Below are 14,944 nucleotides of genomic sequence, written 5' to 3' on the forward strand. Positions count from 1 at the left end.
CGTTCCCGTCAGCAGCCATAATTGTCTTTACATAACTTTCAACAATGGAAGGGCCGCCTCCTAATCAGACCAACGGTTTGAATCTTCAGACCGATCGAGGACATAAAAAACGAACACGTTTTCCGCGCTGACGGCACCCACACCTATCTTTGCGGATTCGACTCGTCACCGCGCAACCCATTCCAAATAGAGCGGATAGAGCAAGTTTTGAAGCGTCATATACCGACACATCAGAGCAGTGTAAGATGAAACAAATATTGATACAACATATCTTCTAAGGTTATAGTGCCGGTAAAGCAGCACACACAACAGATTCAGTAACTGGTAGATCGGCAAAATCGTTTAGGTCCAGGAACTTCCCAAAGCACAAGAGGAAGGTGAAGAATGACGATGATACGATTGCTCGTTTGAGGAAGACGAAGAACTTGTCGACGGCCTGCGTAGTTTAAAATTAGAGTTTGTGAAAATGAGGAATCCGCAATGAAAGCCATCAATTCGAATCAAAGCTATGCTCGGACACGGCCAAAGCGCAACATCTACAGTTTTCTTTCGCTAATGATCATTTTCCACCGCTAACAACTAACATGGCTTAGATGTTAGCGAGCCCAAAGCCAAGATTTGGACAGAAAAAACATGGACTAGTAGCAAGCAAGGGTTTAGCTTAATAAGGATTTAGGACTATCAGAGGCTACTTATTGACCGTCCTTCGAAATGGCGATGACCGATAACCTCCTTGAATCCGATGCGGGATGTACATTGCCGACCTGAGATAGCCTAATTGCTATAAATTTTCAACAGCTTGAACTGTCTTTCAGTGCTATGATTCGTAACAGGTTTGATGAAATATGTATAAGACATTGAACCATTTTGTACACAAATCATTTTTTTCTAGTGAAATCCTAACACTCCTGGAGATCCTGCTCAGCCCACATGTATTGTTTTAATATCAGATGATTCGTGCTTGATACCCTGCTAAACCCAGTTTACACCTTTTTCAGATGTTTAATGCTCAATCAAGTCAAGGCTTTCCTACGATCCGTGTTAATAGGTAAACGCTCAGCTGCCAATTATAAGCTTTCCAGATGCTTGGTCTCAAGCTAAGTCCCCCAAACCATGGCTATCCAAATGCCCCGACACTCTAAGTCTCACCTCTAATCACAATTTTCCAAATGTTCAACATTCGATCCCTTAATTGACTAATTACAATATGTAACCATACCAACAAATTAAAGAGTATCATATTCTTCACGCTAAATTTTCCTGCACAGCCCATGCAAGGCCCCCAGGATGTTTTTTTTCGTTCCCTGCTTAAATATGCATATAGTTTTTTGTACCCATCTCACATCCCGTTTTACATCTTTTCAAGCCTCGAGAAACTTGATGTGTGAGTCCCTGCTCAGCCCCAACTCATGCCTCCCCCAGATGTCCCATCATCGATATCACGCTCAATCTTAATCAAAGCTAATCAAGATGCTTGATGATATTTTATATCCCCTACTTAACCCCCTTATTATGTCTTCCATGTTCGATTCCCTGCAAAACCCCAAGTCAATGGTTTGCACGATGGTTATGTTTGATCTCCTTCTGACCCCTAATCAAACTGTCCAGCTACTTCAGTTTTTGATACCCTGCCCAACCCCAATTAAGGTGGTTATGATGCGGTATAACCCCTTATTATTGCTTTCCGGATGATACATGTTTTTCTTTCTATTTCAGCTCAATGCATTATCTTCGATTACCTTGATAACCTGTTACTTATATTGCCCTTTTACAATTTAACGATTGCCGACGATACCACAAACGCCAAGAACTCAGCTTCTTAGCCTTTTTAAAAACCGTTCAGGCCTTTAATAAATAAAACACATTTAAATTGCCGTGATCAAATTTAAAGTGAATACGATTTAATATAATGCTGGTTCATATGTTTAAATCACGCTTTAATGGAAAAAAATATCAAAAGTAATTATCATTGTCATAAAAGTTGGCTTCTCAACACAATGTAGTTCATGGCATTCACTTGTTCATTGTTAACGTAACTCACTGATGCAGATTTTTTTAAAAATTAATAAATCTGAATGTTGTTTCATTATTGAGTTATTCCCGATCATTGAAATCAAAACTAATTAAAAACTCTTAGTTACATTCATCTCGAAACATGTCTTTTTATCCGTGCACTTTCAAACATAACTTGATAATGTTTGCTTGTGCAACCATCTGCGAAAATTTGCGGTAAACTTTAAGCTAGGATGAAGGTTTATATATTGCGTTTGCAATAACTATTATCATTTTCGAAAGCTACCGTTATGGTGAAGTTATTTCAGTTTCGCAATGTTATTCTATGGCTGACACTGCTGTCGTTGTCATGCCGACTGATTGCCGGTCAGGGTGTGAAGGCGACTCGTTCAAAGTTCAATGCCGCCGTCATCCAAGCGGCAGTCGGGTGGACGCGAGGATTGCCGAGCGACAGACTTGACAAGAGCTGCATTTGATGAAGGTACGGAACCTTATATAAAAATGTATTATTTAAATATAATTTTGAAAAAAAAGTTAAATAAAAATCGTGTTATACATATTTTGATCAATCAAATATGTATCCAGTCCAGTTCTGGCACAATATACATACACATACAGTTTCCTTTACTACAAACCCACTTTGTTACATGTCCATTGTTTTTTACAAATGTCAAAACATCCAAATATGTGCAAAGGATATATACTACACATCCAATTAAAAACATACCAAATGTATGTAAAAATGTTCATGCAAAACTACAATATAACAATTTGTTTATACATAACCGAAAGTGTTTTAGTGCACCATGAACGCGTGTTTCAACAAAACGTTTCAAGCTGTTCTTTATTATGTTATAATAAAAACGTTTTCAGCTGTTCTTTATTGGAGTTTATGGATTCCGTTTTGCATGCCTTCAACTTGGACTATATACATTGAAAACTTTGCATAAGAACATGAAACAAAACATTTAAATAATGCAATTTAAACTGTTTGATCTGTTGCTTTACCCAATAATTTTACACACACATATTTCTATGTGTGTGTGTATGTGTATATATGTGTGGTATGTATATATAATATCAATGTGTTATCCTTTTTCTTGTACTGAACCAGCTTAAACTTGACAAAAATGTAACTTACTGATAGTCAATGTTTCTTGCATGTTAAGGAATCATAAATAACCACTGTTTTTGGTTAACTATATATAAAATTTCTGCTTCTTAATCTGAAATATACGATCATTTACTCGATAATATAACAATCTTCTTAATTGAATTTATCTTCGCCAATACTTTAAATATATCCGTATAATAATTTAACCTCAATACCATTTAATAAGATGAACAAACTACTAATTTTCTTTATACCTCCTCAGTTTTTAAATCTATCTGTTTTAATGTTTGTTTTCTCCATGTAAACTTTTTTTGTCATGTTTTTGAACATATGCCTTGTAAATTTATATATATATATATATATATATATATTATATATATATATATATATATATATTGCTTTAGTTTCGTTCCGGTACTAAATGTCACATGTTAAAGTTAGCTAAGAATTTAATTTTATAGCCTATTATATTTTATTGGACCTAACTTCTTCCGATAAATGCTTTTTTTTTTTAAATCAACTAAACACTTAATGTTCCATGATCCTGTCAAATTACTTTGTCTTGGTTTTCCTCTTTGTTGTAAAAATGCATCTTTAATAAGTGTCGTGATTTTTTACATAATTATGTTAATAAGGATTAAATATGTCATGAAATTAAAACTCAGTATTGTTACTACCTGATTGAGCTAACACTGTCATCATACTGCGATGCTTTCAAGCTGCTAGCACTATCTATATATACATATATGTGTGTGTGTGTGTGTGTGTGTGTGTGTGGTGTGTGTGTGTGTGTGGTGTGCGTGTGTGTGTGTGTGTGTGTGTGTGTGTGTGTGTGATGTTCATATTAACACCGAATCACTGTTTGTTCTCTCCATGAATGAACGTACTATCACCATGATACTAATTCATTCAAACAATAAAAATTATACAAATAAATTCGCATCGTTGCTACATCAGCATCAATATCCGCTCACACGATAAAGTACAATCCTTACTTTACCGTTTGCCACTGGACGATTAAACACTTAAAAACTTACATACTAAAAAAAATCAAATTACTTACGTTCCAAATGATCACATATTCCCCATTAATAATAAATTAATATAGTCGTAATGTCACACAAAGATTAAATCTCATCTATTAATCCGTATACACTGACAGCAAAGACTTTTTATTGATAAAATGAGATGTAGCCGATCTGACGTAATTTTGATCCTCGTCTGTCTGGAGAAAGCGTGCACACCTATTGACACATTAAAGCACATACTCACTCGCACTAAAATTCTGCAATATTCCGGTAAAAATATTTCTTAACATATTTTTCTAATCCCGCGGCACTAGTTCCACAAAGTTTGGAGTATCTGTCAAGAATAGCCTTTCTCATATTGTTGCACGAGCAACATCCAAACATTTACGTTCTAACATTAGATCTGAAAAACACAATTTCAGGTTTCTTTGGTAGCTGCTTCTTTAAAAATTGTTACTGTATATTGGTAGAAAGTCGATTTAATGCTGTCATGTCCCGTAACACATCGTATCCATGAGATATACTTTAAGAAAATGTCGACCCTATAATACTACTGTATATAAAGCTTTTCAGACGCTACTCGCATTTTATAATAACACTCCTGTAACTAATTCTGCATAAAAGTGCGTAATAGAATTTTCCCATTCGCGCAATACATTTATTAAATGCATCCAAACCCAACTTATTTAGCAGAACTCCCTATTTACAAGTACTTGTTGTGTTACTCAGGTACTTCCTCCATACATTCTTTCCTCCTACTTCCTCTTTCTTTTCCCTATATCTCCGTATACGGTCAGTGAGTATGTAGATATCCCTCATTCATAGAGCTATATGACCACGGTTGACACTATTATAAATGTCTATTTAAATAGGCACATATCGGATGAGGGTCGGTTTGTTCTACTATTTTTTAAGTTCAACCAAAGGTTTTAACACATTAACACATTTTGAATGATTTTGTTGTGTTGTCTATGCTTCTAATTCTTTCGGTGATGTTTCATGGAAAATCCTCGTCCTACATCACTCTGTAAACCACCTCTTCTGAGTTTTTTACTGCGATTGTTGGTACAGTTAAGTACATTACAATGTGCAGAGCTTTAACGGCAAAAGACGTTTTTGTATGCCGACCTACATGACTTTATACCCTAGCCTTTACTGAACATGCTCACGCCTTACATTGAAACTTCTGAGTTGATATTTCCTGCCTTCCATATTCCATTTAAAAGAGATAGATCTACTACACCCCATGGAAGTGTCTTAGTCTATATAAATCTGACATATTTGTGTAAGAGCGACGTGATCTAGAAGTAAACGTGTAGAATGTCATTGGCTCGAATTACGCATAAAAACAAAACGTCTTTTGCTTGGTACTTTTAATAGACCTCCTAATTTCACTTCATATGTTCTTGAATCCATCACACTCAATGCCACTGGCGGTTGATACTGGTATAAAAGATAAGATTGAGTCATCATGGCATAATTGAATCCGTCACAATTAATCCGTGACGCTACTCATTTTACGAAACGTCGAAACCCTTCTCAACTTAATTCTAGTTCATCATCAGATATTGTACTGAAAGTGGTGTAGGCGAATCTTTTCTGGATCAGTTAGTTCGTTACCATTGCCCTATTTTTTGCATATTAAAATTCACAAAACGGTCGGATCAACATTTAAACGAAAAGTTGGAATTTTTTACAAGGGACTACGTCAAACTCCGAACGCTTGTGTCATCCTTTGACAGGAACACATGTTTTCACACCGATATTTAATATATACGCTAAACAATTTACCAATCACTGATGATGTTTTGTGAAATATGTATCCGTCAAAGTCTATAACAATTCGCAATCAGGACCCCCGTGGTTTCACAATGAAATTCGTAAACTAACTCCGTCGAGACAATGACATACAAAAGGGTCAGATGTTTCAAACTATGAAAATCACTGGCAGCTTACAGGACTATTCGCAATCATGCTACACATATCTCAAAAATGTCAAACACATCACATTAATGAAAAACTGCTTCGAAACTTCCGGGATATACTTACTTTATCTCTTCTGATTTTTTGAAAACTATTAAATATTTTTACTAGTGCTACGTCGGATTCGATGCACATTCCCCCTCTCATCCACGATGGCACCGTCTACGAAACTACATTGACAAAGCAAATCTTCTGAATAACTTTTTCCAATCACAGAGCCTTCTGACTGTATATAACAGACACTCTTCCTACTGTCTCTTGATGTCCCATTCCTGTAAGATTTTGATATTTCCCATCAAGATGTTATAGACTCATTAAGTAACTAACACTGGCAAGCACAGAACTGACTCTGTAAACAGCTTTTGTACTAAGGGAGATAGCCATCGAAATTTCACATGCCCCTTCGAACTTGATAATTACTCTCTTCGTTCTGGTAAGTACCTAACCAGTGAAACTGGCTCATGTCTGTGCGATTTTTAAGAATCAGATCCCAAGCTGTTGGTAATTATCGTCCATTATCCCTTTTGAGTGTTTTAGTGAGGTTCTAGAAAGTATTTTGCATAAATACATGTTTACTTCTTCCGTCAAAATGACATCTTAACCCCATTTCAGTCAGGTTGTGTTCCAAATGACTCCACTGTATATGAGCGTGTATCTTTCTATCACTCCTTCTGCCTTGCACTAGACGAGAGTAAGAATTAAGGTGCATATATCTGTGACATCTCTAAGCCTTTGATCGCGTATGGCATGAAGGTCTACTTTTCAAGCTTCGTGAAAGGGTATTTCCGGTTCCTAATTTTTTGGCTAACTGATTATCTCAGTGAAAGAAAACAGGGGAGTTGTCTTTTGTCTGGTACTATGTCAGATATGGTTTCAATATCTGCCGGAGTTCCATAGGGTTCGATTCTTGGACCCCTACTGTTTCTTGTCTTTATAAATGCTTATCGTCCGGGAAATAAAATCACCCTACATCTTATCGCAGATGATACTTTCCGTGTATATTGTTGTCGATGATCCTTTGTCTGCCGCTCAGCAACTAATTATAACATGAACAAATCCATATGTGGCAGAAAAGTGCTTGTATCATTTAACCCCGCGAAAACCGAATCATTTTTAATATCTCGAAAAACAAACATCCACCTATCTTTATGTGATAATGTTTTAAATAGCGTAAGTTACTACTCATAAAAATCTCGGCGTCTAACACTCGCCAATAACTGCTCATGGCATGAGCCCGTCAAAACCAAGGCATGGCAACGTATTTACCTCATGCGATCATTTAATACGTCTTGAATCGCAAATCGCTTGAATATCTATGCGAAAAGCTACAGAAACAAGTTCAGTCCCCTTTAATCGTGCACAAAGGCATCATCTATTCAACCAACTGTCTACTATTATGCCTATGTCACTTCAAGTACTACTGTTTGGTTCAAGAAATGGGACGATTTGACAACTCACATAATCAATCACGTTCAACACTACATTCGCCAAACTAAACCTTTTGATCTCTTAGATAATACGAACAAACGATTCTACAACTGACCTGACATGTACATGCCCTGCCCCGTCTTCCTGCTTCTTGACTTTTCTCTCTATGTTGATTTTATCATACTTCCAACGCATTCTGCTAATTCCTTCATTTGTCATTCACCTTTCATCTTATTCATCAAATTGTAACGGTAACGAAAATATAAAAATCAGAACAACCTTTTACACCATAACAAGCAGCTTGAAATGTGACGGAGCGAGACACAGTATAAGCTTATAAGCTTCCTCTAATTATGTTGTGATTATTTTGTAATATGCATATATCACTAGTCTTGCGTATTTTGCCTGTATTATTATGTAAACAACCTTTTATTATTCATTATGCTCTTACCTTGTGTATTCCTTTTTAAATATATCTTTTGAAAAAAATTGTTTAAACCGAACATTTAATTAAACGTTTTTTTTATTATGTCAAATTGAATTCAAAGTTTGAAGATTTTGCATAAACCACATTCAAGTGTTTTGATCATTATCTGGTGAAATCATAACACACTTTGACGTTTGTTGTTAGAATATTTTCAACATATAATCATGACAAAAAATGCATGTATGCGATAAAAGTTGCCAATGTGATATGATAAGGAAAAAGGAAGAATTCTGTATATTCTATTACAATATGTGAATCAGATTTACTAGTATTTATGTATTTTGTTAGCTTGTAGAATTTCAATTCAATAAATTTAATAGTTGCCTCCTTAAAGAAAATATAAAAATGCATGTACATTTATAACAAGAAAATACATTTACACGATACACTAGCATATTATGTTAATATTTGCATTGTGCTGATAGTCACGCAGACGTACCTTTCTGTGAGTTTTGACTGGAAGCCCGTCTCCACTTTTATCCATGATTGTAGTAAGTATCATTAATTTCTAAATCGATAGGACGTCACTTCGCTCATCTCCGATCATTTTATATACATCGTAGATTGTGGAAATAATATCATTCATTAATGATGTGCAAATTCAGTTTCTTCAGGATTCACAATAATTGCATGACCAGTCTCTGACAGAAAATCGTCGTAGAAAATCTGGATTTTAATAATTTCTCATCACCATGTGGTGACTGCATATAGATTTGCTGTTGCAGGCACAGACCGAGTAATACCCGGTCGGAAGGATTCTTCAGGGCCACATCTGCTGACTTCCGCTACGCAAATGGGATCGGTCGGATGGGTCGGGCCTTCCTAAGATCGCCAGAAAATATTATAAGCAGGTAGGTGTGCCATTCTCTTTTATATTTTAAACTGGCAATGCAGGAATCAAGTCCTTGAAATTATTAAGCAATATCTAGGCTCAACGTGTGTCTGTATACGCAACCAACAGTTTTCGATCGTAACCATTATTTTGTAACATCCGTATTTCTAGCATGAAAATTCATCCTGAAGACGCTGGTCGGCAGATAACCGCCGCTAGGATCACGCCGCCGAAGGCCTGCACTGTCCTTTCAAAAACCCAACTGTGACCGTTCAGTGAAGTTCCGGACGATAGATGGATCTTGTAATAACGTGGCCAATCCCCTGTGGGGAGATCGCAGACGCCTTTTGAGAGATTATTGTTGCGTATGACAATGTTTAATACCATTCTTGGCATATGCATGATCATATGATAAAATAAGAAATACAATTTTTGACAACTGTTTCTTTAACATCATAATATTAGACTTCTGCACGTTTCACAGGAGTGTCTGAGCCCGGCCGCCAGCAGTGTTTGGAGGACCACTGCCGAACGCGCGCTCATTAGTCGGAAGTTTCCACGATAGCATGTCGAATTCTCTAGCCGGCTCCACGCACCTGCTAATGGAGATCGCCAGTTCATTAGCCATGACGTAGAATTTCGGCGCTCTCGCAAGATTATAATTTATCCCCTCTTGCACGTTAATAAATCCCCTCGTGCGTGCAGTTTTACATCATTTACACATAAGTTATCATAATCAACTTCTGAAAATATGTAGGAGTTTCTGGGACAAATGGTTAAGATTGATGACTTCAATTTACTCACGTAAAAATAATAATGGGTGAAAACAAATGGCATTCAAAATTGATGTTAGGTAAATTAAAGTAAACCATTTTTCAGGATCATGCAAAGGCCAACTTGGATTGCTGCACGAGCCAAAGAGGTGACTTGTATTGATTTAGATTCATGAACTGTTGATAAAAATATACTTTTTTATCGAAACAAGTGATTAACTCAAGGGATTGTTCACGTATATGCTGATCTGGTTTTCACTTAGTAATAGTTTTCCAATTTTATTTGTGTTTTGGCCAGGTTGCTTCCCAATTAATTCCCACCGAATGACCCTTTCTTCCGCCCAAATCGCACGTGCATCAACATGGTTCTGAGCTCTAACACAACAATCCACTTGACTGCACCATAAGTAATATTAGCTCCTTCTCATTTATTGAGCTCTTTTATAATTTCTTGAGGTATTGGTCCGTTCATAGTTTTGTGCATTCACTGTAATACATCACTAATGCAAACATCCTTGTCGTTTTTATTCTGAAATCTTTTTTTGCTTTTTTGTTTTATAAACGCTACAACTTCCTAAAATACCGCCATAGACCGAGTTCAAATGACATTTTATAATTTCGTGATATGAAAAGTATTTAATATTTAAATATTTTATCTAGGGGAACGGTAATGACTGATTGTAGTTTGATTGAGGAGATTGTACTCTTATATATTTATATAAGATACTCTTATTTTTTATGTTAAGCCTAAAAACCAGTAACTGTTTTAGAAAAGCTTTTACTATATGATATGCCTGGTGGAAAAGTTCACATAAAGTAGACTTAATTTTTCAATACAAGACAGATCTGACAGAACTTTTTGAAACCAGTCATTTAGAAGTTAATATGTTTAGAGTTTTAACTTAGTAGTTGTTGTATTGTCATTAATTTTTAATTATCCTTGTTCAGTATGAAATTATTCTGGTTTTGGTATAAACATACAAGCGCTAAACATTAAGTTCGCTAAATATCCTGTATGGTGGATCGATTATTTTCATTCATCATTCGCATATACATTTATAAACCTTTGGCCGAACTCGTTCTAAAATGTCAACATTACCGTACCCCCATATTTCACCACCGTAAAGTAAACTCAGACGAAAAAAATGCCTTTAACAAAATATCAATTTGAATATCTACGGTATGAAATAATCTTTGATTTCTTTAACAGCGCAAACATAGCCTTTGAAGCCTGGTCAGTTAGGATTTTTTGTCTTAACAATTTAATCCACGTTAGTAAACTATAATCCAAGATATTCATATGCATGAATAATTTAAGGTTAAGACATCCATTGTACATCTTTATTCACACGTTGAATCATTTTGATCAAGATATGATCAACATGATTAAAACCATAGAAATACGAAAAGAGATACATTGTCTCCTTGCCTATCCCCTGATAAAACATTCAAAGGTTTGAGAAACACCTTCTGAAGTCATACTTTGGATTGTATGTTCTTGTACATATTAACTATAAGTATGAACAAGATCCATTTATATCTTATTTTTTTACGAAAACCTGCTTGGTTCACAATTATAAGGTTAGTTTTCCTGCATAGGTGTTAAGTAATAATTTAAAACGCATGTAAAACGTTTGCCTGAGCAAGTTCAAAGAGATAATCGTTCTATAGTTTTAATGGTTTTTTATGATCACCTTTATTTTTTATAAATTGGTTTAATGATACATTCCGTTCAACTGGAATTAACCTTATATTCGAATGACATTAAACAGGAAACATTAGACAAGAAGCAAACTGTGTTTAGTTGATTTGATGTGTTTATTAAGGATACTATCATCACCCGATGCTTTATTTGTTTTTACTGATTAAACCGCTTTATCTTCAATACCTTCATTTGCTTGCATGCTTCTTTCACATGCAAATTATAATCATTTGAATTTGGGAATCTCATTACCTTCTTGTAAAAATGACAAGTCATCTGTGATGAAATTGTGTTTGTTTTTTTTTCTTGTAAAATCAGAGTTAAGATTTTCCAAAAAATTGGGTCAGAACTTTTTGATAGCTCTTAACTGATTATTATATTTGGTAAATTTTATTCAAGCTACAGGGATCGTATTCTTTAATTGCTTACTTATTTGTTTTGTCGCATTCTTTAAATATATACTTTTATACTTAATATAAGCTTTTTTTGCCTTATGTGATAATGTTTATTACCCTTGTGGCTTTACTATTAACCAGGGGAATTTGTGTGTGTTTGATATTATTGTGGTTTCGCTTTCCTATGCACTCTACAAAAGAAACCAACTGGTACTAAAGACATTATATATAGTACAAAGCAATATAATCATATTTTTCAGAGAAAAATTAATTAATAAGAATCTATTATTTTAATTCTGTTTAGAATTTCATTACAACTGTATTAATATTATTTTATAAAAAAAACATGTTTTTATGCTTTATCCATAATTAAGGGATTTTAAGTTTGTTTTATGTCTCAAATCATGAATACTTTAAGTATAGTGATATTCTCAAAAACATTAGAACTTCAACTTGATATACATAATCAACTGTACTACATTACCCGACAAGAAAACTTTGGATTACAAATATCAGATTCAATACAATCTTTTAGCAAAAACAAATTATTTATTTTGCATATTTCTATAAGCATATTACCATAGTAATTCACATTTTTGGTCGACAACATTTCTATACAGTGGTAAATTCAGTATCTCAAAAGCTGCAATACGTTTGAATCATTGTTGTATATATCCTGCATATTAAACAAATCAGATAATAAAGTTAGAATAAGAAAATTGTAAAAGTAATTTAAATCAGAAAAATATGGATTAGTAACAATTAAAAAGGTTCGAAGACAAATAATGTTATTCAAAATTTCAAACAACAATTGACAATTAACAATTACTTAATTTAATCACCTGCAAATGAAGTTCACATTTACGTTTTGGATGCACGTAGTTTTTACAAAACATGCTTTCAAAATAACTTGAATTAATATAAAGAAAAGGAGTTTCACGTATGATGATATGAACGATTTTGGGAGGTTCGTTGATACCTCTTTACCACCAAAAAGTATTTTTATTTTCAAATAAAAATGAGGATACATCTAATGATGACTACAAACATGCACCAATCTGGAAGTAATTTGGCTCTAAAACAATATAAGATTATTTGACATTTACTTAAAAACAGATGTTCTTTTATAAGCAGATTTACAACAAATTAGATCCATTCATTACTTTAGTTCTCATGGTCTCTCATCGGATGCATGACTGAAAATGACCAAAAACAGACAAGAATTAATTATTAATATTGTATGCAATTTATTATTGTTAAAGACTACGCGGCGGCAAAGGTTACATCTCGTACAGATATTCAAAAGCAATAATAGAACATAAGTAATTATAATTAGAACGAAGATGATACACTGTTTATATCCGAAATTATCGCTATTGCGAAATTATTTTTCGTCCCGATTTTACTCCTGTTTGTTTTAATAAGCAGTATAATTACGAATTATTTGTCAATTATTAAAGACTAAATCAACAAATATGTTTTCTATACGAAAGATAACTCAACCGAGTGTATCGTATTGGTAACGTGTAACCCACATTGCCAATCTTCACGACTTAGTATTTCACGTCATCTTTCATTCGCGAACGCTGTCATTTGCGGACAATTGTTATTCCGAAACCGCCGGGGGGTAATCCGAAGTATTTTTGGGTCCTTACGACTTCGGATTTAAGGTGTTCAACTGTATTAAACAAGCGTTTATTATTGATTGTGATCCTGGATACCCAAAGGAGATTGATGGCATTCATTTGTTTATCAACTAGCACCTGAAAAGTCCTTTGTAAAAGATGAATGGCTCTTCCCTTACCGGCAGAACTTAAAAGTGCATTTCAGTCAGCAGGCTATAACATAACAAAACCAATCCCATTTTTTTCATATAGAAAGGTATGCACTTTAAAACAGATCCCTTATTTATTTCGTAGTTTTGAATGAAATAAAACTTACACAGTTATTATATAATTTGATTAAAGGTATGGGCTAAACGAATCTTGTATTTAATACACAAAAACACCTAACGTCAAAAATGCATTTTAAAAAGATTTCTTTAAATTGATGACCCAGTATGTTTGGAAGAACAATGAAAATTCTTTGTTGAAGAGTATGTTTTTCTCTTACACATGATGAAAATACTTGAAAAGCTTGTAAGTTAGAAAACATTTTTTTTCTGCTAAAATGTTTAACGACATCTATAAGCATGATACAATTTAAGATCAGTTACTTCTAGTTTGTCATTGCTATGTTTTAAGGCTATTCTTGAATTTTGTAAGGACCTAATGTACGATTTTCATTACAATACATTTTGAAGAAAAACGGTAAGAGAATGTAATCCTACTGACACTGGCTCTCTTTCGTTATTTAATAAAAACAACAGTGCATGTGAGGATTTGTTTAAAGATAAACACCTGTTTGAATAACAGTGAAAACCCCAATCAAAAAATACACTGCTATTAAAAGCATGTTGGACTTCGGTCAAAGATGTATTCCTACACACTAAATGACATATGCGTCAGGATAACCAGTTGTAACGTATAATATAACTTTTGAAGATTACAAAGAAACCTATTCAAAACATTATCAAAGAAACTAGAATTATACCATAAGATCACACAACACAATTTTAAAAGCTACACTATTACAAGAGACTAGTTTAATCTTTTTTGATATAAGGAGATTTATTTAAGATAATGGATAAATTCAATACTTATGGACACTATTCAATTATCCCTCGAGTGTACACCCAGGAATTAAGTCATGGGAATAACCTCACTATTTTACAAGAGCTTTTTTTCTTTTCTGTTATCTTTTCTGATGACCTTTTCGATTCTGACAACATATTGTTTTTGCGTGGATAAGCTCTCGTCCAAAAAGGAACCCAAAATAGATTTTCAAAACTATTTTAATTGATAAGTAATTGTGTCTTTCCTTAATATTTTTATCTTCACAATATTCCTTCGGTCCAATTTGGTGTAATAACTTTTTCAAAGTGGTGTTTGTGTTTACTTATGCAACTTTATCTCCTATTTTGTACTTTAATGTTTCATTCTTTATTTTTTTATGCAAATTAGAATTTAGATTAAGTTAACTTCTCCTTTATTTTCTAACTTGTTACTTCCTTTGGTGGCATTTAAATACCACTATGTCTTGTCCTATTGTTATGCTGAACCATATCTTGTAAAGCGTCTATGCGATAAT

The 14,944-nt window shown here is 34.1% G+C and overlaps 1 protein-coding gene across 1 annotated transcript in view; it reads left to right on the forward strand.

Moving 5' to 3' along the window:
• LOC128213850 (peroxidasin homolog) overlaps positions 1-14,944 on the forward strand; it is a 47,309-nt gene that overhangs the window by 24,307 nt on the left and 8,058 nt on the right. Inside the window, exon 9 of the mRNA XM_052919914.1 lies at positions 280-440. Within this exon, the coding sequence (XP_052775874.1) occupies positions 280-440 (161 nt within the window). The remainder of the gene's footprint in view (positions 1-279; positions 441-14,944) is intronic.

This window comes from Mya arenaria, chromosome 13 (genome assembly GCF_026914265.1).
Source record: "Mya arenaria isolate MELC-2E11 chromosome 13, ASM2691426v1".
Taxonomy (NCBI): Eukaryota; Metazoa; Mollusca; class Bivalvia; order Myida; family Myidae; genus Mya; species Mya arenaria.